The sequence below is a fragment of the Sebastes umbrosus genome, chromosome 15, assembly GCF_015220745.1.
Source record: "Sebastes umbrosus isolate fSebUmb1 chromosome 15, fSebUmb1.pri, whole genome shotgun sequence".
Lineage (NCBI taxonomy): Eukaryota > Metazoa > Chordata > Actinopteri > Perciformes > Sebastidae > Sebastes > Sebastes umbrosus.
This window is the reverse complement of record NC_051283.1, coordinates 13,189,049-13,212,221: the sequence shown is the minus strand read 5'-3', so window position 1 is coordinate 13,212,221 and position 23,173 is coordinate 13,189,049. Positions and strand designations below refer to the sequence as shown.

Sequence of the window (23,173 nt, the reverse complement as noted above, 5' to 3'; positions counted from 1 at the left end):
TGCAATAGACGAATCATTTAGTGGTCTAGCGAATCTCCTATAGCCTCCTAGGTAGCAAAGTCGTTTTTCAGATTTCTTACCATACTTGAGGATGTCTGGGTGTGTGGAGGCGTCTTAGTTGGAGGCTCTTAAAGGGGGATCTCCACTGATTTTACACATCAAAGTCTGTTTACAGGTCTTGAGGATCACTACTGTGGCTCCAGAGGGAGCCGAGTGAAGTCTGATAAACTGACGAATGATGTCACTCGAGGCAGCTTTGGTTGAGGTTAAACACTACAAGTTTGAAAATGACAAAAAAAAACACCTGAATTACTGGGGTTCACACCAACATGGGCCAATGGACCAACACTAGCTACAGTCGACATGTTGAGCTTGATCACTTGACAAAAAAGGACACAATGGATCTTTTTGGTTGCTCCACTGTGACGAGAGTATTTGGAATATCAATCATGCTTGGCTACCCAGTAGAATCAAGGGATTCAGGTCTGAGCCAGATATGCTATCAGGCCGTCTACTCCACTGGCTTTTTGCACCAGAACATGACAAAGGTAGTGATGGCTGATGTCCTGGCTCCCTGACTATCGAAGCGATAGGGGACTGGCCATGAGCCTGTCTAAGGAGCATATCAAAAAGGCCTGCATTGTCCTCTGACTGCCAGAGAGGAAGAAAGCCCGCCATTGTGGTTGGCAGACAGTGGGTAGTCTCTAGGCTAACCTCTCTGATCCCAGTGATACCTAAGAGAGAGCATCACAGGAAAATGGCACCAATGGCCTCCATACACAGCCATTCTAATAATGACAGCGATGCGTTTGAGGATAGACTATTAAATGAAAAGTCAGGGCCCATAACTTCTCCGGGGACAGATAACTCAAAGCAAAAGTGGGGCTACTACTGTCTAAATGTCAGTGTCACAGCATGTGGTGTAGTTATTGGGCTTGAGCCGCTAAGTTTATAGAGCCCCATCATTGGACAAGGCCAGTAGAAGACGCTGTCTGAGGGGCAAAAATAAAACGAGCTACAGCTGCATGCGGGTGGGGTACCAGCTCAGGAAAGTTTTCTAACTATTTAGGGTAGCTTATATGACACTGTATCATGTTTTCTAAATTTTAAGGCCACCCTAGAGGGCACTTTATCACGCTTTCTTTACTGGAAAGGCAACCTAGAGGTCACTTCATCATGTTTTCTGTACTGAAAGGATACCCCGAGACACCACTTCATCACACTTTCTCTACTAGAAGGATACCCTAGGGCACTTCATCACGCTTTCTCTACTGGAAGGACACCCTAAAGGGCCCTCCATCATGTTTTCTCTACTGGAAATACACCCCAGAGGGCACTTCATTACACTTTCTCTCTTGGAAGGCCACCCTAGAAGGCCCTTCATCATGGTTTCTCTACCAGAAGAACACTTTATAGGGCACTTGATCACACTTTCTCTACTAGAAAGACACCCTAGAGGGAACTTCATCATGTTTTCTCATCATGCCCTCACCCAGAAGGGCATTTAATCAAATTGTCTCTACTGGAAGGACATCCTAGAGAGCACTTCACCATGTTTTCTCTACTGAAAGGGCACCCTAGAGGGCATTTCATCAGATTGTCTCTACTGGAAGGGCACTGTAGAGGACCTTTCATCACATTTTCCCACTGGAAGGGCACCCTAGAGAGCACTTTATCATGTTTTATCTACCATAGGAACATCGACGAGGGCACTTTTGCTGCAGTTTGTTTGAACAGGGGGTCACCAAGGTTGGCGGTCGCGTCCAAAAGGAAGACAAGGCCTTTCCACTAGTTGCTTAAGCGTTAGTGGATGTTGGACTTTTTATAGGAAGCAGCATCCAAGGGGTTGAATAGGCTCATCCTTAGTTGCTAAGCACATATTGTATCGGTGACTAAAAATGTATAGACATTCAAATTAGACTTAACCTTTCTGTGTGAGGTGTCGCTTTTGTGGATTCACTCCTTAGTAAATGTGTTCATTCATTTTCAATGAGTGCCACTTATTGTGTGTGTTTCCCCGAGTGTCATTCAAGGTATCCGTGCATCCGCAAGCGCAGGATGTGTTTAAAATATTAATGTGTAGTTTTTATTGTTTGTGCTGGCTTAAGGTTTGAGTGTTGTTTGGCTTTGTCTATTGTTATTTAAGTGATATTTAAGTGCCATTATACTGAAAGTGCAATCCAGTGTGTTCTTTTTTGCATTTTCTGTACGTGTGAATTTCCGTGAGTGTTTACTGACGCATTTCAATCCCCCCCTCAAAAAAAACGAAAATGAAACAAGAAGCGAGAGGACCATTTTCCTTCCCTGTCGGTGCATATGCTAATCTTGTTTTTATGCAAATGTACCAACGCGATTTGTATGTCTAAGTGCCTCATTTTCCATTCAGTGTCGATATTAATATCCTCAGCCGCTCCTTTGATGGGATATTGGTTGCTGTGTTATGTTCCGTTTATTATTTCATTTTTTTTCCCCGCACTCCTCTGATGTTTCCTGACGTGGTTCTGGAGGGTTGTAGGGGCACTCCTGGGATTGCCTGAATGGGGATCACACCAAATTCAAGCAGACTGGGAATTTGGTGGTGGTAGCAAATAGACATAAAAGTGTTTAATGAACTTGATGTGGTTGACTTTTTTATAAATAATTGTCTTTTTTTTGTCTTTTTCCTTTGACTTAATTTGGGGTAGAATCTACATGCTTGTTTGATTTGTTGATCTCTTTGCTGCTGGATTGAAGCCTTGTCTTCTGGACCGATGGGAAATCATAAACAAACATAGTACAGTCCACAGAGGCAGACACACGAGCACACACACTAATCAGGACTGCAGTAATTTGAACTTGAAAATCCAGTCACTAAAATCGCAATTTTGTACCCCACACACTAGAAAAAACAACACTTAACATGCTAATGTAACACTCTCAGTGTCCATAATGTCGTCAATAGGTTTGCTCTAAAATCAAACAACTCCATTGATTAAAAATGGAGTAAACATGCAGAGGCACAGTTCATGCATACAAGCATGAGCTGGGCCTTTTGCAGCCCTGATGTTCAAAACGTGACGGCCGGTCGCACCAACTTTTCCCTATTCATCTGAAAGATCTGCAAGTGAAATGTTTTTAACCGACATCCTCTATTCTGTTTCATACTTTATGCACTTACTCGCAATCGCAAATATATACGCACAGGCGGAAGTGAACGTGCACACGCTTTCACAGTTTCTCCCAGAGTATCCTGAGGTGGGGAGAGTGCAGTCTGCATACTTAATTTTTTGGTTTGCCAGAATTTTCTATTCTGCTTCTTTTTTTTTTTTTTTTACCATTTATTTGTGTTTGTGCACACAGCTTAGGAGCTTAGGAGTATGGATGTGTTATGAGTGTGAGTGTGGGTGGATATGTCTCTGGGCACATCTATGTGCATGCCTGTATGTGTGCGTCTGCACGAGTTAGGGAACATCAAAGAAAAGCAGCTCGGACAGAAAGCCAATGAAGTGAAAATGGACATTTTTTTTCCTCCTCGTTTTTTTCACGGGCAAAACTCCTAAATTAAGGTGATACAGATAATCAATTTTAAGTAATGGTCTGGCTCTTGACAAAGCAAACTAGGCAGTAATTGGTCCGGCAAATTAACTTTTTTTTTCTTTCTTTTTTTGAATATGCGCTGAAGTAGAAGGCGTTCATGCCTCAAAGCGTGCAAAGCGAAGTAGTATCCCCCTACTTCTGTTCTGTTTAGCTACTGCTCATTTACCATAGATTCAGTGACATTTAAAACATAAAGCGGAACAATGGTGCATTATGAATACAGCATACGCCTGGGTCAGTGCGTAGTCAAACGCTGCGACATCACACTTCCAGTAATCACTCAAGCGAGAGACTTGAGAGTGCATGCAAGGATGCAGGCATGAACTCATGCAGATGGCGAACACACAAACTTACACACACGCCCTAATACAACGTTTTAAATAATGCAGCTTTGCTGTGCTATGACCCCAGATGAAATTGCTGCTAATGATGGTAATGCTTAGGATCAATATCATGCATATGTCCTATTATAGGCAATGGATTCGCAAAAGCTTCAAGTAAGAAATCAAAAGTTGATATCTTCATACAGAATGCATCATTACATACATGAGTATATTTAATAACTGCATAGATTTTAAAGACGAAGTCATGCATCCTCATTACGCATATCCGTATTCTCTGCGGAGCTGTGAACGTGTGCTCCACTAAGTGTGTATGCACATTTTATCTTCTCTCATCTGAGCTTACTTGCATTTGCATCAGAAACCCAGGTCAGAGTAAGTATGTGCTTCCCCATTTTTTCAGCTACATAATTTTTTATCTACCTCTCACAGAGCTGAATTTCTGCAGTTCACGACCCGGTGTTACGAGACGCAGATCTGTCACTTTGTGGTTTGATCAGCACTGATCAGTTTGTTATTTAATTATTTTTTTCCCTGTGCTTGCTGCTGTAAACATGCTCTTTTCCACCTCCCTCTGCAACTGCAACCCTGATGGCAATAAGCTCCGTTTTAATGTGCACAGTTGAGCTAAGAGACAAGCTGTATTATGGTAATGCAGCTGTTGGTGTCAAGATAGACAACATATTTGATATAATTGCCCTGTGCTGTTTTATTTATGACTGGAAATGTCACTCAACGGGGGAGTATTTACTCTGTCACAAATAGGTGGTGTAACACAATCCTAATCCCAGTATCTGAGAACGTTTTATCATGTTTTTACCTCTTTAATTTGCTTATCTGATTCTACTCTTGTCTCCATCTCAATGGATATTTTCTCCTTTAAATGTGTCTTAGTCCCAAAGCTGCTTCGAGCTTGATTTTATGGGCTAATTGATTGGCTTTGCGCAGTCAGACTTCAGATACACTTGTACCGGGCTTGAGAGATTGGAGATTCGATTCGGATGAATAAGTAATGTCTTACAAGCAATCTTGTAGTGTTGTAGTAAAAAAAAAAAAAAAAAAGAACTCTGCCTGATTTGTATTTCTTTTTAGTTTGTTATTGTATCAAGTTGCCTCTGTCTCCTGAGAAGGTTTTTTGCAATTTGGGATGAGATACCCCCAAGAAATCTGCTCGCACTTTGAGGAAGCCGGTTATATTTTATTATTATCATTATTTATTAAATTGAGTTTTTTTGGAAATAAGACTTGTTTCATGTATATTTTAGGCTGACATACTTCAGCACACCGCATCGCCCATCGTGCTGCATGCAAATACCACCTTTTCAAATAAGTAACAACTGCTCAACAGACACAACTTTCCCAGCGGGTCGAACCAAATTGCAATTTCAAAGCTCACAAATCTTTAATTTGGAGGCTGTTGAACACTTTGAACCATGAAATAGTGTGTTTAAAAGAAATAAAATTGGGACTGGTAGTTTTGTTGTTGGCTACGGTATGACACACAAATCCCAAAAGGAATGTGAACACCAATAATATGTAAAGTTCAGGATTGGGTTGCACCAGCTATTTGTAAAATCCATTACTTATTAAAGTCTGGGTAAAGCAAAAATAAATGTGTTCTGAGTTTGTCACACCACAGAAAAATGTGTTATTAACCACTCAGCCAAATTTAAATGATTAAAAAAATCTGCAAGTATAAAAATTAAAGAGGTACTGTGGTAAGTAACTCGTGATTGGGTGGAAGAACCCCTGATGCTATGTGCTTACATAGTGATTTCAGGCTGTTTCAGGCCCACCTAAAAAAAAATCCTGAACACGAAAAATGAAGAAAAACAGTTGAACGGTCTAACTCCACAACTCAGTATTATATAGTTCAGTCTTTGCACATGTTTTCAGTACTTATTTTCTAAAATGGATAATTTGTGCAGAAAAGAATCTCTGATTTTACTTTACCCGGATTTTAAGAGAAAAAGAAATGTGTTTCAGAGTTAGTAGTATTCAAATATCCGGTTATGTTAACCTAGCCGACGCTATTTGGTTATTTAAAGTTATTAATACAACTTTTGTAACTTGAGTTGTGCTGTATTATTTGGGGAAATGTAATTCAAAATCATTATTAAACAGCATGGTGATCGAGGATCCTCTCATATAGATATGTCGCCCATATTAGATATTAACCAGCAAGCTCACGTTAGCTTTGTCTGTTGATTCAGCAACACTTACACCTGACAGTTACTAGGCCTATACATAAATATTTAACAACTACGTACGCATTTCTTTGTGCGGTGGAACCCCATTTAAATGTAGTAGTATGTAAATCTCTACTTAAACATTTACGTTATAACTAGGCTATGTTCTTACTTCAGTTCAGAACCCATAATTGAGCTTGAAAAAGCATTCCATTAAAATGAACAGTCACAACATTGTATCACTGGATACAGTCTTGATGCTTCCTTTCTCTCTGCAACATATAGCTACTTTGTACAGCAGCTTAAAGACGCATTGATACCATGTTTTCCTGAGTTTAAGGATTCATCACTATTTACGGTCTCTCTATATCTCTGTACTTTTTAAGACCACCGTCTTCTCCCTCTCCCTCTCTCTCTCTCTCTCAGCCTTCTACTCCTGCTCCTCTGAGCCTTCCTTCACAGAGTAGACTTAATTATTTATCACCATGATTTATTTAGCTTTGCTCAACACAGGACCAGCAATCTCCATCCTGCTGTCTCTAACTTTCTCTCTCTCTCTCTCTCTCTCTCTCCCTCCCTCTGTCCCTCCTCGTCTCTATATCTTGCTTTCTATCTTTCTTTCAGCATTTCTCCAAATCTGCTCCTCTCTTGCTTTCCTCCATCTCTTTCAACATAGCTTAATCTCCTCTGGTATCTGGCTGAACATTTCTGTTTTCAAAATAACCTCCTCCTTTTTCTTGGCCCCCTGTTTTTTTAAAAATTTTTTGAGCCTAAATATTTTTGTGCTCTTTCATATTTGCTCATAATCTCTTTTTTGTCACGTTTATCTGTTTTTTATTGTCTCCTCTCTTGACACTCATTAACCAATCCTGTCAGTCATCTATCTTTTCCTTCTTTGCAGTCTCCTGTTGAGCATTTCTGTAGTATTCTATTTCCTCTAATATCTGTCTCTCCATCATTATTTCCGAATTATTTTCGCAATTATTCTTCTGCACAGTGCCACACAGCTGCTACGCAGATCAAGTAGACGTATTCCTGCAAGATCTAGCTTTCAGTAAAAAGCAGCATCGCAAGATCTCCAAATCACGTTCATTATCTGCAAAGTTTTTTGCGCTGCTCATTTATTCTATTTTGATGTATTTCATTGTCCTCTGTTGCTCAAATGAGGGTGAGATGTGCAATAAAGGGGGGGAAAAAAGATGAGAAACATTTTTAATGTTTTAATTGGTGTTTGAAGTGTTTGAAGTCATTGGAGTCTTTGGATCCTTTGGTTCACTCTATATCATAAGTGAAAGCTCTAATAATTTCAGAAGCGAACTTACCGCATTCATTTCCTTGTCATGACTCGAGCTGCATGACTTCAAAAAACCAAAGCGTCCATTCCTAACCTCCATTTTCTTTCATGTAGCGACATATAAGTGCAGCGTCATTCTCAGTATTTTCCGTTGGAACTGTAATGTTTTTTTTTTTGTGGAGGTCAGAAGGTCGCCTCCTCCATGTTTTTTTTTTTTTTTAAGGAATGTTCTCAGACTCATTTAATATCTCATGTTTCTCTCATTCTCTAACTCTCTTGCCTGCGATGGGATGCTCCGACCCTCTCATTCCTCATCCCCATGTTGTGGGTGTTTGCAGTGCATGGGCTGTGGGAGGAGTGGTCGTTATGGAGTCTGTGCTCTGTGACCTGTGGGCGGGGCTCCAGGACGCGAACGAGGAAGTGTGTGAACGGAGGCGAGGCCGTGGCTTGTGGACGGCCCGAGATTCAGACCAAACTCTGCAACATAGCAGTGTGTCCTGGTTAGTACCATCCCCATTTACATGACACACCTCTCACATCTCTTTCTTTGCCTCTCTGCTTATTCATGCATGACTTCTGCTTCTTTTTTCTTCCAAATCACAAAAATCAAAACAACTGGGTTACTGTGACAGCTTTTGAATTGATATTAATATGCATTTATAATTTGTGTTTTTCCATTATGGCTCTTGTAGTGACCAAATTTGGACTAATGCTGCATTTATGTCACATCGTGCAGACTGTAATTACGAGCAGCTGAGTGGGAAAAACTGTACATGTCGACCTCCTGTAATTCTAAGTATATGTATTGCTAATTTCTGACAGTTATGATATACTTGATGAAAAGAACTACAGATGTGTCAACAATACAGGCAAGATTGCAAACTTTATTACTCCTTTCAACCTTGATGAAGGCAGCGCATTGCAGATCCACTCATTCCGTTCTTACCTTTCACAATAAAAGCCCTAGACCTATACACTGCGTAACTGTTTACCAAAGAGAACTCAAATTCACTCAAAGCATTTCGCTAAAAGGAAACTCAATAAAATAGCTTACAGTAGCTTAGGCTGTACAACAATTTATCTCAGACCGACTGCCAGATGCTAATAGGATCCCGGTAGTTGGTTCCCTGCCTGCGCAAATTTATTGAAAGCAGTGGGCAACTTCCAGGTCTGAAAAGTGAAGCCAATGCAGAAGTGCCTTAAACTTGCATTCTTTCTAATAGCCAGCAAGGGGCGACTCCTCTGGTTAGCTTCACCCTTTTGTGTCACTTTTGGTTGCAAAAAACAACAAGATGGCAACAGCCAAACTAAGACGATGACGGCCAAAAACCAAGATGGCAACCGCCAAAATGCCAAACTCGAGGCTTCAAAACAGTAGTGGCATGAAGGGAACCAGCAAACTGAGGAAACTGTTAAGGTTAGGCATTGATCTTGAATAGTTAAGGTTAAGATAGGTCGTTGGACAGCAATTCTCGCGAGAGTTTTTGCAAGTTTTTGCAGATCTCAGATCAAATTTCGCAATTTACGAGCTCCCTTCTAGACATGACTGCCTTCCTCTCATTTTTTTTTTCTACTTTTGACTGATGTTGCACAAAGGAGCTACACACTATGTGTTTGTACCTTGTTTCACTTGTTAATGAACTGCGACAAATGTAGCACACATAACACAATGCAAATAGCTAATTTAGGATAATGCATGACAAGGTTAGCAATGGGAGTAACCAACTTGGAATAATGCACTTCCCATTTGGAATATTGGGAACTTTTTACCAGTCTGCTGATATGGCGTGAATGCAGCATCTTTCCTGCCTGCTTATACTCGCTGCTTAAACCTCCTGCATCCTCACTAGTTTAGTTTTCAGTTTCATATTCATCTCTGGTCGGCCGCGGGATTCATGCCCATTTATCAAATCTCACTCGGCCATCCTGAGGGGTCGTAGCCCCGCAAAGCCTTTAGGTTGGACTTCTGTTCTTCCTCCATGGTTGGCTTGGTTTAGATTGCTGAGCCGTCCTGCACTGGAGCTCTTCAGCTATTGTCTCTGAGATTACCTGTTAGGTCTATACCATGTCAAGAAGAGCAATAAGTCGCTGGTGCAGCCCCATCTAATTCTGGTGTCGAGGGTACCACAGGACTTTATTCCAATCTGGCTCAGACTGTCCAGCTGAAACATCTTTATCAGGCTGCATTGGAGTGGAAAAGGACAGAGCAGCGATTGAAATAAAGTCTCAATAGAGCAGACTCTGGAGAGACAGTGGGGCAGGTTTTGACCAATAGCCTATCACAGAGCAGCTTTCTAGATGAAGATGTCAGCGCTGAGATGTAAATACTAACTCATTCATTAGGGTACAATTTAAATCTAGCACAAAGGAGAAGCCATGGGCATTTTAAGACTTAAAATACACTTCAGGCATATGCATTGCCACTGCACAGTTTTAATTTTGTATTTCAAGTGTCCCTTTAGAAAACCACTTACTTTGAAAGCATTGACATTAGAGAGGAATATTTATTTCAGCGATTTAATTTGGTACGTGCTTTCCGTGCAGGCGGAATGTGAATGGTTTCTACATAACATTGGGGATAATGGCATTAATGGACGCACAGACACTAAAACATAAGACAGTTTATGACAAAATTGGTATCTGCATCCTGAACAATAATCTTTTTATTTTCTGAATTGCTTTGCGTGAGAGTTTGTGTGCTTGTATAGTATGTAATCACTCACAGGCTGAGCAATTATCACAGGGTAAGTGCTTTTTATGTATTGCTACTAAGGTATAGACTCCTATATATATTTATGTGAATGCTTCTGGAGCCTTGTTGTGTTCTCATGCTCCCTGCTGACTAATACTTATTTATTTGTTTATTTTTTGGGGCTTTTTTTTTGTTTTTCAAAGCAAGGGTTTTATAAGGTTAATATTTAAATAAAACAAAACTGTCCCCATTGCCAGACAAAGAGGCTGTGCAAAGTTGTGCCTCAGAGAGGGAGGAATATAGGGAGACGTCGTAATCCAAAGTATGGCCTCCGGGATGTTTTGCCATGCTGTTTTGGGAACAGTGATGGAAAGAGAGGGTTTGGGAGAATGGCGAGGCTCTTCCTTCAAGGGCCTTAAGGAAATCTGTGTATGTGTGTCCTCATATGGTTTATGCGTTTGTGTACGAGTGTGTGAATCTATCACAACAGATTCAGCGTGCTTTTGGGAGTTCAAAGGCAATGGTCCTTTGAAATGATGAATACCAGCATAGGCCTTTTGGCGGAAAACGTTCATGCATAGAAAAATAGAGCTTTGATGGATCTTGTCTCTGTGTGTGTGTGTGTGTGTGTGATTGGATCTGATGCAAACCATATACTCAGACTGTATACTAAGCCATACATCATATACTGTCTATACTGCGGTGTGTTAAACCCATGTAGAGATTAATCAAAATTGACTCTTTTACTATATTTCCTTATCTCTCCTCACAGTGGCTTATCTCTTATGTAGCCACATGAAACAAATACATGCATATGTGGGCAGACCTGCAAATGTTAATATCACAGCTGTTGGATCAAATAAACAGGCTAAAATCAGCAAAAATATTATACCTGAATAATTAATTTGATCGTATCAGACGATGGCTTTATATGAGCCATCGTCAAGAACTGAAAGGCACTCATGTGTAGGCAGAGAGCTGGCTGGGAATTGCCTTTATGCCTCCTTTTTCTCACAATGTAAACAGTCAGTTCATAGCCAAGCATATGCATGTCTTAATGTTTATGTCTTGATTACATGCAAATTAATAGTTTGTGTCTTTGGCGAGAAAACAGCTTCCTACAAGAGAGATCCTGTGCTACGTTCCAATATGCTGTTGCTGACGTGGTACTTTTTTTTATTTCAGCTGTGTCTTCGCATATGTACTGTATGTGTAGATTGCCTTTAATGCATTTAACATACAGTAGTTCCTGCTGATGATTCAAACTGTTTTAATGTAATTTTGTGCCTCTCGTGCAACTTTTCAGCTGATTACTGTTGTAAGGCTTTTATATAGGTGTTATCGGTCGTTATAAGCACCATAGATGTGGGTCAATAGGGGCCTACTACACCCACTAGTAGGATTTATCATCTATTCACATGGTAGATCACCGAAAAAAGGTATAAAATAACACAACAGCGACCTCTAGCGACTGTAGTAATTATGACAGGAGCAAAAGCGGAAGTAAGGCGCTGTACTATAGACAGCTTGAAACTCCATTTTGGGTAGAGGTCGGTGGCGATGGATGGGACACAAAACACAGGGTTTTCACCCAGGAACTAAGTATTTTTGTTGCCTTAACCCAAGAAGTTCTAGTTTTGTTCTCTAAACCTAAAGAAGTTGTAGTTTTGTTGCCTAAACTTAACTAAGTGTTTTTGTTGCCTAAACCTAAAGAAGTTTTAGTTTTGTTGCGTAACCTAAAGAAGTTGTAGTTGTGTTGTCTAAACTTAACTAAGTGTTTTTGTTGCCTAAACCCAAGAATTTGTAGTTTTGTTATCTAAATCTAAAGAAGTTGTAGTTTTGTTGCCTAAACCTAAAGAAGCCTTTTCGTTTGTGTTTCTTTCACTTTTACAACACGGTAGGCATAGTAGGCCCCTAATGACCCACATGTATGGTGCTTATAGCGACCGATAATGCCTATTTAATGGCTTGATAGCAGTTGAATTGGGTGCAATTTTGCTATAAATGCGTTATTTTGCCACTTACGGTATATCTATATACACTACAAAAAGCTTCTTACATCACTGCTATATTTTAACTACACTTTGGTGCAATCGTGTGTGTTCCTGTATTTGAGGAGCAAGCGTTTTTACACAATAATAGAAAGATGAGGAGATGGTTTGTTCTCGTTTTGGAAACTGTTCCAGACTTTGTCACTTTAATTACTAAGAATTACACATGGGAAATGTCACGTTCACACTTAAATTCTAGCTCACAGCTCATTCTGTGTATGTCATCCCCCCCAACACAGTGTTGGCCCCAGCTATAGTTGGGACGCTGTATGAGCCACACACAGCGTGATTGACCACATTACCAAGGAGAGTTGGCAATGCTTTCCCACTTGGGAGAACCAGACAAATACATTTACTGCACTGTACTTCACTTTCTCTGCTACTTAAAGCCCCAGTGTGTAGGCCAGAATGTGTGCCTCAATATATCATTTGGAGCCGAAACAAGAGCAGTTCTCACTTTGAATTGCTATTCCTGTTAATATAGAGCCAAATAGACAGGCCATACTGTACAGTCCTACAGCACATACACAATAGCTATGCATGACTGTGAAGACAGGTTTCCTCTCTTTTTCGTATCACAGTAGCCTGTTAAAATGTATGCGATGATTAAATGTTAGCATTGCTTTAACTTAATTGATTCCACACATCTTCACATGTTCTTCTCAGCATAGGTTGGTCACTAGACACGAAAAAAATAACCTACATCAGCTCGGCTTGACTGAAGGATACATTAAAGGTGCAATGTGTAAGATGTTGCCAGAAGTTTAGTTTAAAACATTCAAATTCAGTTCAAATGAACTAACGTTATCAACTGCCTGTGAAGAGGTTACAGCGTTGACATCATGTTAAAGACGTCTTTTGTATTGTTTTACAGAGATATCTACTGAAATTAGAATGCTAACTGACTAGCCCCAGCCCGTCTTGTCTTGTTATACCTCTTACATACTCATTGTAGTGTTTTAACCGCTTAATTTTGACATTCTCAATTACATTTAGGTTTAGGGAACTAAATTACTTGGTTAGTTTTAGTAAAAGATCATAGTTAAAATAAATAATAATAATAAATAAATAAAAGAGGACACAAACACCGGCCTCCTGAGTGAAAGTATTGTATTTGACCCATCCATCCGCCCACCCCGACCTCCTCCCTACGCGGACTTTGATTAAACGTATTTGTGATACGTCAAAAACAAACATAATCCAGGAAAGAAGATATGTTCCCTGGAAATTTAATCAACATTATGCTAAATGGTAAATGGACTTGCATTTATTTAGTGCTTTTCTAGTCTTCCAACAACTCAAAGCACTCAATTCACCCATTGATGTCGGAGGAGCTAACATTCCGATTGGTGGACGACCTGCTCTATCTCTGGGCCACAGCCGCCCCAATACAGTTTTGTTATATGGGAACGTAATTTTTAGGAAACCACCATGATTGGTGTGACAATATTACAATAAAAACAACAGTTACAAAATGGTTCTTTAATGGTAACTACAGCTACAGGGAAAAAATTAGATATCATCCCCTCAAGATATTCAACTGGATTAACAATGCAGTTGAACGATAGTAATACAGATGCATTATCAAACTTCCGTTAACCATTCAGGATACAAGTGTGCTTTGTTAGCATGTTGTTTAAGATGTCAAAGGACATGATTTGTGTATTTTCAAACCAGTTTTTTGGTCTACAATGTTTTGGCAAATATTAGAAACTAGCAACAATTGCAACAATATATGATGTCCCTTTATTCAACAGTGTTCTGAAGTATAAATGGGCATGGTCACAGGTCAGTAATTGGTTATTTCATCAAGTATTTGAACCACAGAGTTCTAATCAAAAATTGGTGTCAAGAACATTGATGAAATAAATTAAATGAACTCACTGACAGTTTATTTGTCACTGACTTTCATCTGCTGTCGTGCATTTTCACAGCAGAACATTGTGTTCTTTTCTGTGACACAGATCCTCAAAATTGTCTATTACCAGCTTTGAAGTCGATGACATACCAAAAAATCTTTGACTGCACACATTATAAATGATTAATCTCCCTGTTTTTGATTATCATAATTTTTTTCTTGCATTGTGGATATTTTATTTGACAACTCAATTACTCCAGCAACGCTCCCTTATTAAAGGGGACAGGGGGGGCTTTGATTACACCTGTGTGTGTCATCATCAGGCTTTGGTTAAGCTATTTGGTATTCATGCATCGTCTGACAGGCAGGGCTGAAATTGTATTGAAATTCTTTTATTCATCTATTTCTGCACAAACACCAGTCAAGAGTTGAAATGTGGTGCCTTTTTAATAACACTTTGAATGAAAATCGCACCGTCTGTACTCCGTGTGAACTCTTTTAAAACAAAGCATGAAAGGAATTGTATTCAGCTATTTCATAACAGATTGAAATATTTAAAATGTCTATGGGACCGTGAAGTGTGTTTGTTTGTTGCTATTTATGGGAAACCAAAAAGTAATTTATATATATATCCTGTCTACTTGTAGCCTACTCACTTTCGCTGCCGTATGTCCTTCCTCCCTTTGCCCTTTCTTGTCCCTTACGTCCTCTTTCCTATCCTTCAAAAACTTGGATTGATTTATCCTGATTTATGTCTCCATATCTCCCCCTCCCTCTGTCCAGTGGAGGGCCAGTGGTTAGAGTGGGGGCCTTGGTCGAGATGCAGTGTGACCTGTAACACGGGCACCCAGCAGAGGCAGAGACGCTGCAGTGCGTCGGTGCACAGCTGGGCTGAATGTAAGGGCACCCATCAGGAGAGCAGAGACTGCACCAACCCTTCCTGCAGTGGTAAGGTGTACAAATCAATGCTTAGTATTCACACTCACGTGCTCTCCAACGCCATTATGTATTATCTAAAGGCATCTGTGTGGTTTTCTCTGATTCGTATTCCACATACCAGCAATTTTTGGGTTGGGACCCAATTTGGCGTGCGGGTCTGTTTCGACCGGGGATCTCGAAGGACCAAAATACTAGTGTGTTTTAATGAACCTGAGGCCCAGAGTGGGTTCCCATTGACTTAATTTAGGTACAACTCTAAAAAATTTAAAAGGGTTAGAAATTGCTGTCCATTGCTATTCATTAAGGTTTTAATAGTTTTTGAATTTCCAGTTAGTTTTATTTTTTTTTTAGTTCTGACTTTTTGATTTAGTTTAGTAGTAGTAGATAGTTTAGTTTTAGTTCGTTTTCAGAGTGTGTTTGCTGGTTTCAGATTCAGTTTTTCAGAGAGGTTTAGTTTTTTATATTTTATATTCGGGCTGTCAATCAATTAAAATATTTAATCGCGATTAATAGCAAATTCATTTTTTATCTCTTCAAAATGTACCTTAAAGACATTTGTCAAGTATTTAATACTATTATCAACATGCGAGTGGGCAAATATGTTTGCGTTATTCAAATATATGTATATATTAATTATTTGGAATCAATTAACAACACAAAACAATTCAAATGAATGTCCAGAAACCTTCACAGGTACTGCATTTAGCATTAAAAATATGCTGAAATCATAACATGGCAAACTCAAGCCCAACAGGCAACAGCAGCTGTCAGTGTGCTGTCTTGACTATGACTTGCCCCAAACTGCATGTGATTATCATAAAGTGGGCGTGTCTGTAAAGGGGAGACTCGTGGGTACCCATAGAACCCATTTTCATTCACATATGTTGAGGTCAGAGTTCAAGGGACCTCTTTGAAAATGGCAATGCCAATTTTTCACCACCAAAATTTAGCGTAAGTTTGGAACATTATTTAACTTCCTTCGCGACAACCTAGTATGACATGGTTGGTACCAATGAATTCATTAGGTTTTATCTAGTTTCTTATGATACCAGTGTCTTCACTCTAGCTTTTCAACTGAGCTTTAAGTTGTGTTAATGCGTTAAAGAAATGAGTGGCATTAAAACCAATTTGTGTTAACACGTTATTATCACGTTAACTCTGACAGCCCGAGTTTATATATTTAGTTTTAGTTTGTTTTTGTTAGGACCAGCTATGAAGTCTCAAGCTACATGTACATACAAAATACATGGTTGGAGAACTGTGCAGAAATGGACATTATGTTTAACGTTAAATCTTTGCGCTAATTTAGTGTCGGATGTGAAGCAATTAGGGCACAGTGCCATCTCCTGGAAAGTCAAGTCTGTTCAATTTCTGTGGTTCAATGTCACGAAAGTTGAAGGAAATTCATGCAGTCTCATTTTTTTTTGGTAGTGATATATTAAAAAAAAAAAAACGGAAATTTATTTATTTATTTTATTTGTTTTCAACCAGGAAATATAGATTTAGTATGGTTTTAGATTTTTCTCAAAGCATATAGTTTTTTATTAAGTTTCAGTTTACTAAAATATTTTTCACTGCTTATTTTCATTTTTGTTTTAGTTTATAACCCTGCTATTCATCAACACAACTCCTATTTATTTTGTACCTCACATGCTGTTCTCGTTCCCTCTATCACACTTTACTCCCCGATCTTCACCGGCGGTGCTCTGCTCCTGTTCTAGGTGGAGGTAACTGGGGCAATTGGAGCCACTGGAATATCTGCAGCAAAACATGCGACTCTGGTTGGCAGCGTCGCATCAGGATGTGCGAGGGCACCGGAGTACAGGGCTACCCCTGCGATGGCTCGGGAGAGGAGGTCCGCTCCTGTAATGAGAAGAAGTGCCCTGGTCAGTGACTCGGTGGATGTGTGTGTGAGCTGAGAAAATGAGGGAGAACCCCATTTTATATATATATATATATGCTTGAAAAAACTGTATAAACACATTTTGAATTAGTCATTTGTGGCTGCATCTTTCTGCATGCTTCTCCTAGTGGGTCCCTGTTAGAGACAAAAGAGTGTGCATCTGTGTGTGCCCAATCTGCACAGTATTTGTCAGGCAGAATGGAAGTGATTCCCAGTGGTTCGCACCACAGCCAAAGGCTTCTATCACAATTTTTAGAACTGCGCTCCTCTCATCTTTATCTGTCTCTTGTCTGTCTTCCTGTCTATTCACATACCCATCCATCTTTACACTCTTTATTGATTCTGCATGTCTGCGCCTTCCCTTTTATCCTCTCTGTTTACCTGAGAGATACTCCATTTTCTCCTTATATCTCTCGTCTTTAACATTGTTTTTATCGCACTAATGTCACTCGCTTTTTTTGCTCGCGCTCGCTTTCGATCTTTCTGTGTTTCCCTTCCTGGCAGAGGGCGAGACGTTCAATGTCAGTGTCAGCCGCGGCAGGAAACAGTGTGCTTTTAATAAGCGTGCCTCTTCACGGAAGTTGTGTGTGTGAATATTCAAGTGTGCGTCGCGTGCAAGCCTCAATGCCACATGTGTACGTGCTTGGTCGCGTCGAGCTCCGACAGGCTCCGAATGATAAACTTCTGAGTGCAGCTTCCACCGTGACCCCTTTGTTTTGAGTAGCTCCCAAGCCTCTTTTTTACACAAGACGGGGGATCTTGTCTGTTGGCATTTCAGGGGAACATCATATCATATTTTCTCCCTTTCAGCTGCGCCTCTTTTTCTCTCTCTTCGCTCTCCGTCCCTCTTCATCTCTCTGCATCGCCTCTGCCAACGCTCGTCTGCCCCCTCGGAATATCTTCAGAGCGCTCTCCCCCCGTTTTTTTTTCATCAGGGTTATGAAAGAGAGGGAGGGATGGAAAACAGATGAATAAAGAGAGGGGGTAAGATGAAGAGGGAATGAGATACTGTACTGAGGCAGTGACACTGACAGAGAGCACTGAGCAATGTACAAGGGAATAAGATTGGGAGCTGCTGCAGGAGAACATTGATTTGAATCTTGTTTTTTGTGCTTCTCTGTCTCCCCCCTTTTTTTCGCTGCTATGTATGTGTCTGTGGGAGTGTGTGCATGGTGATTTTTCTTCTTTTTTTTTCTCCGTGTGCCAGATAGGCTGTGCTTCATTTCACTATTTCTATGTATTTCTACCCCCTACAGCTCCTCATGAGATATGTAAAGAAGAGCACCTTCTCGCTATGACATGGAAGAGAGCTTCAGCTGGAGAAACCGTCTACAGCAAGTGTCCAACTAACGCCACTGGTCAGTCGCATGATATGCTTTAGCCAAAAATCTATTTGCTGTTACCATATTTCAATCACAGCTTGTGTGAATTTATGATTCTGCTTGGCCTGGAATTTTCAATTTATTTTTTTTACATTAGTACCCCTTGGGCTAGTTATAACGAGCAGTGCGAGCTAAAGTGAGAGAATCAATAGAACCTCATACTTAAGGCCTTTACACACTGGCAGTGTTTTTTTTCGTGCGTTTAATTCACACATCAATGTATTTTTTCAAACTCTTGTGTTTGTCATGAGTACTTCAAGGTGAATATTACGGTGCGAAAAAGGGTAGTACTATTTTTTCGTAACGAGGTTGATTTTTCTGAGCTTTTGCACCACGAATAAAGGAATCAAACAATCAACCCTGACAAAGGCAGCTCCTTCTGTTCTTAACTTTCACAATAAAAACCCTTGACATACAGGTATAATATTCGCAGACGAGTATTTTGCATTTTCTTGTCGTTTATTTCTCCCCACCGGTGTGTGTGAAGGTCTTTAGGCCTAATTAACAGAAAATCCATGGGAAGAAAATTTGTCCAGCAGGACAAAGAAATGTCATAATGCAACAGAAACTTGTTAGCCCCACAAATGTATGTTAGCACCCAGTACTTAGCATAAGCAACTGCTGCAGTGAGAGAAAAATAACCTACAGGAACTCGTAGCCTAGGCTACTTAATCGATAAAAAAACCCAGAGGAAGAAAAAATAGAAAACGTCCAACAGGCGAAACAGAAGTTTATTAGTCCCATGAATAAATGTGAACACCTGGTAGTTAGAGAAAGAAAGCACCCAGAGAAACTCATACTTAATCAACAGAAAATCAACTGGAAGACAAATTAGAAAATGACCAACAGTCAAAGAAGGTCCAACAGGAGCAACAAATGTTTGTTAGCCCAGTGAATGCATGTTGGCACCCAGTGGCAACTACTAGTAAGCATGAAGAACAGAACCTATAAACTCATACTTAATCAACAAAAACTCCAAGAAAATAAAAAGCCTTAATGTAATGCTTCTAGTGTTTGACTGTCAAGTGGGAAATCACAGTAACAACAGCACAGCAATCACATCATTACTACCAAAGAAAACGTTGTAAAATAGGTAGGTAATTATAATCAGGATATCCGAAATGACTCTTCTGTCTGTGTTTCAAACTGATATGTGCTCCTATGTCTGGACTAAATAGGTACTCAGATTGGTTTAAATGCTGAAAGTCATGTCTAAGGCTCATGAAAAATCGTTGTCCCCCAAATAGTATTACTACTATTTTGAGCTTTGGTACACAGATGCAGTCATTATAACATTTCCAACTCATGCATTATCCAGCATCTACCCTTAATTAGCACAGCAGACATGTCCTGCTTGAAGTCCAACCTTATTTGTTATTACTTATCCCGGTAATGTTAATCTAAACTGAGGAGCTCCTCAAGCAGCTGGCTGCCAGACCTTCCCTTTTAACTTTCCAAAAAGCAGAAACAAGAACAACCCTTGATTTCTTGCAGACACTTTCTTCTTCTTCAGAATTTAAGCCAAGAGCAGATGTGGTTCAGCATGCCTGTAATATAAACGTGTTTTCTACATCATTCAAACTATGGCGTTGGCTCCGACATCAAAACATGCGTGCGTGAATCAGGAAAGCCTGCCAGTGAAACATTTTAGCTTCAAGAACGTTGCATTTAAGGTAAATCAATGTACTAACGAATACACTTAATTAAACCGTGAAACTTTACGTTTATTTCTGTCACTCTATAACTAAAAAGGCAAAGCCACAGTTCAGTAAGTGCATATTTATTTGGCGAGGTAAATATTATAACACAGTAACACTGCCACAAATGAAACATTCGGTAGTTGTAACTAGCCTAAATAACATTTTACTCCACGAGAAATTCACAAAAGTGACCTTTGCTTTTATTGTTTCATAAGTGGCAATAGTGTAAATGTGCTGGGGCTTCCATTTATTAAAATTCAAGCAGACTGTCTGTGTATTAACCCTGACCTTAATGCTGTGGCAAATGGGAATACCTCTCTTTATTTAGAATTCAAGCAAGATATTTATTTCTGGTGTTACTATAAATTTTTATATTAAGTATGAAAATCTTTCTCCATTTCTGTATCGTGCATATTGTACTTATGCACAGCAGCAGGTTCATTGACAGTGAGTGGAAGGCTTTCCTATTCACGGTCAATCACCACTGGACACCATATTAACTGTAATAGATAATGTATTCTGGTTTCCTTTTCTAAACTTCATGAATTCCATATACATAAAGTATTTCTCTGTTTTTCTCTTTTTCTAGGATCTGCTAGTCGTCGTTGCATGCTGGACAATAATGGAGTTGCTTTCTGGGGTCCTCCGAGCTTCGCCAGATGCGTCTCACTTGAATATAGATATTTACATTTATCCGTAAGTTCCCTTTTAACAAATATGTACTCAAGAGCAAGAATAATAGTGTGAAAAGATGTGTATAGTCTTCCAGATTACCTCATTTGAGCCAGTTTGTTGCAGTATCACCTTCATCAAACTTGTCTGTCTCATTAGTGGATTTATGAGTAAGAAGGTCTATTTTTACTTTCTGCCTCAATTGCTTCTTTTTCACCCGTCATGTACCTTCTGTTCAACTTTCTGTTTTAAAAAGTTTACTCAAAATAGCAAGAGTGTCTTAACTCGGGGCTTGCCGGTATCTCTAATTAGCTTTTTTCCAGAGCTTTGCGCACACACTTTATCAATTAATGAACATAGCTAATGAATGTGTTCATCAGCCAGACTGTTTTCCTGCTCCGTGAACTTCAACCTCTCTCATCTCCTCGATGATGGCGGAAGGAGATGGGGGTCAGGGATTGTGCGTGACGGAGCTGATTGCACTGTTAGCTTCTGTTCCAACCTTTCATTAACACCAGGAGTCAATAATTAATTTTCTGTGATTGCTGTTATCTTCTGTTCTCGCAGGCTCTCTCTGTCTCTCTCTCTCTCTGTCTCTCTCTCTCTCTCTCTCTTGCGCTGCATTTCACATTCACACACAGTCTTGCTTTCTGTATCTCTGTCTCTGAAGTGATGAGATCCAATTTCTGCCTGAGAGTGCTGCTAGGTCTCCTTTTTTGCTCACCTATTTTAAGCACAAGCACAAAAATCCAACTGTATATACTCCTGTCTTGAAACATCCTCCTCGGCTCACATCCCAAACATTCCTGTGATTTCTTAGGAGAAAAAAAAACAAACATGATCTTTGGTTTGTTCGGTCTTTTCTGTTTCTGACATTTTTACCAGCTACATATTTTTTGAATAAGAACACGTGTACCACATACAGTAAGTGCCAACGGGCATGCATATAATCATCTTGACTTGTTACAAGCAGAGGTGAAGCCATCAACCTTTCTCATAATCTCTGTTTCTCTCTCTCTCTGCACATTGTAGTTACGAGAGCATCTCGCGAAGGGTCAGAGGACCCTGGCCGGGGAGGGCATGTCTCAGATCGTAAGGAGTCTCCTGGAGCTCTTGCAGAGGAGGAGCTACTACAGTGGCGACCTTCTCTTTTCCACGGAGATCCTGCGAAATGTGACGGACACCTTCAAAAGAGCAACCTACATCCCACATCCCGACGACGTGCAGGTAAGCGGAGCCTTCTTGTGAAGCTCCATCAAGTCACAAACCATGCTAAACACGAGGTCAAAGACACACACTCTCACACACACAGGTACACTTGCAGCACCTCCAAATGTATTCAATGTTGAAGCTCCACTTTCTACTGCACGCCGTGTGCATAACAATGAGCTCCAGCTACACAGTTTTCTGTGGCCTCAAACCAGATTTTTTGCAGCGTTTTTCTCTTTTTACTGCCTGTAACGGAGCAAAATGCTGCTGCCTCAGTCAGTCAATTGACAGACATTAATATTATATGTTTTACAATATGCCTATGTACAGAGGCCTACTGTACTAGACTTGATAAAGAATAAAACTCTGCAGAACCAGTGGCTGGTGGGGGCAGGTTGGCTACACAACAGGGGACAATGGCGAACACTTTCGTTCACATTCAAAAACACATACAAATGAGATACCTAAAATGTATTGGTCCTGCTGCATTAACAACATCTTCATCTTGTGTCTAGAAATTCTTCCAGGTAATCAGCCTCATGTTGGACATGGACAATCTAGAGAGATGGGAGGACGCCCACCAGGTAAGGCCTTCTATGTGTGTGTATGCGTGTTACTGTGAGTGAAGCCAATGCTGAAGTGCCTTAAACTTGCATTCTTTCTAATGGCCAGCAGGGCGGCGACTCCTCTGGTTGCAAATAGAAGTCTGACTGTATCCTCTATGAGAAAAATGACTCTACTTCTCACTTGATTTATTACCTCAGTAAACATTGTAAACATGAGTTTATGGTCTCAATCGCAAGACGGTGACGGCCAAAATGCCGAACTCGAGGCTTCAAAACGTCAATCCACAAACCAATGGGTGACGTCACGATGACTTCGTCCACTTCTTATACGCAGTCTACGATGCCTCTATACACCTTTTTTTTACCATAATCAGTTATCACCTACGACTGTTTCCTAAATGTGTGTATATGTGTGTGGTTAAGTTCTTTTTATATGCCTGAAATTGTGTGTAAAGATGGGTGTGACCACATCCCACATTAACTTTCATTAGAGTCATAAAAACACACCTGTTTGCTAAACACAATGGCTACCCATGAATTATGCCAGGTGTGTATGTGTGCACATTTGTGCGTTTTTGTGTGTGACCCAGCTTGATGCCCTTGAGTCGAGGTGTGTTTACTTGCCATCTGGACACAATAAACAAGCAACCAAATGTGATATTATGTCCCACTTGGTTACAATTTACCGCCCTGGAACACACTCAGCGGGCTAATGAATAAAAATGTTTCAATGGGTGGGACACGTCTCATGGAAAGTTTGTGATGGATTATAATTACGATGACACAGTGAGTGATGCTCGC

General features: G+C 40.2%; 1 protein-coding gene across 3 annotated transcripts in view; it reads left to right on the top strand.

The window, feature by feature from the left end:
• The window catches only part of adgrb2 (adhesion G protein-coupled receptor B2), a 512,322-nt gene that overhangs the window by 385,224 nt on the left and 103,925 nt on the right, over positions 1-23,173 (top strand). For all 3 annotated transcript variants that reach the window (XM_037795561.1, XM_037795560.1, XM_037795559.1), the window contains exons 6-12: positions 7,739-7,900; positions 14,785-14,949; positions 16,662-16,826; positions 18,100-18,201; positions 20,515-20,621; positions 21,630-21,824; positions 22,322-22,390. In XM_037795561.1, the coding sequence (XP_037651489.1) occupies positions 7,739-7,900; positions 14,785-14,949; positions 16,662-16,826; positions 18,100-18,201; positions 20,515-20,621; positions 21,630-21,824; positions 22,322-22,390 (965 nt within the window). The remainder of the gene's footprint in view (positions 1-7,738; positions 7,901-14,784; positions 14,950-16,661; positions 16,827-18,099; positions 18,202-20,514; positions 20,622-21,629; positions 21,825-22,321; positions 22,391-23,173) is intronic.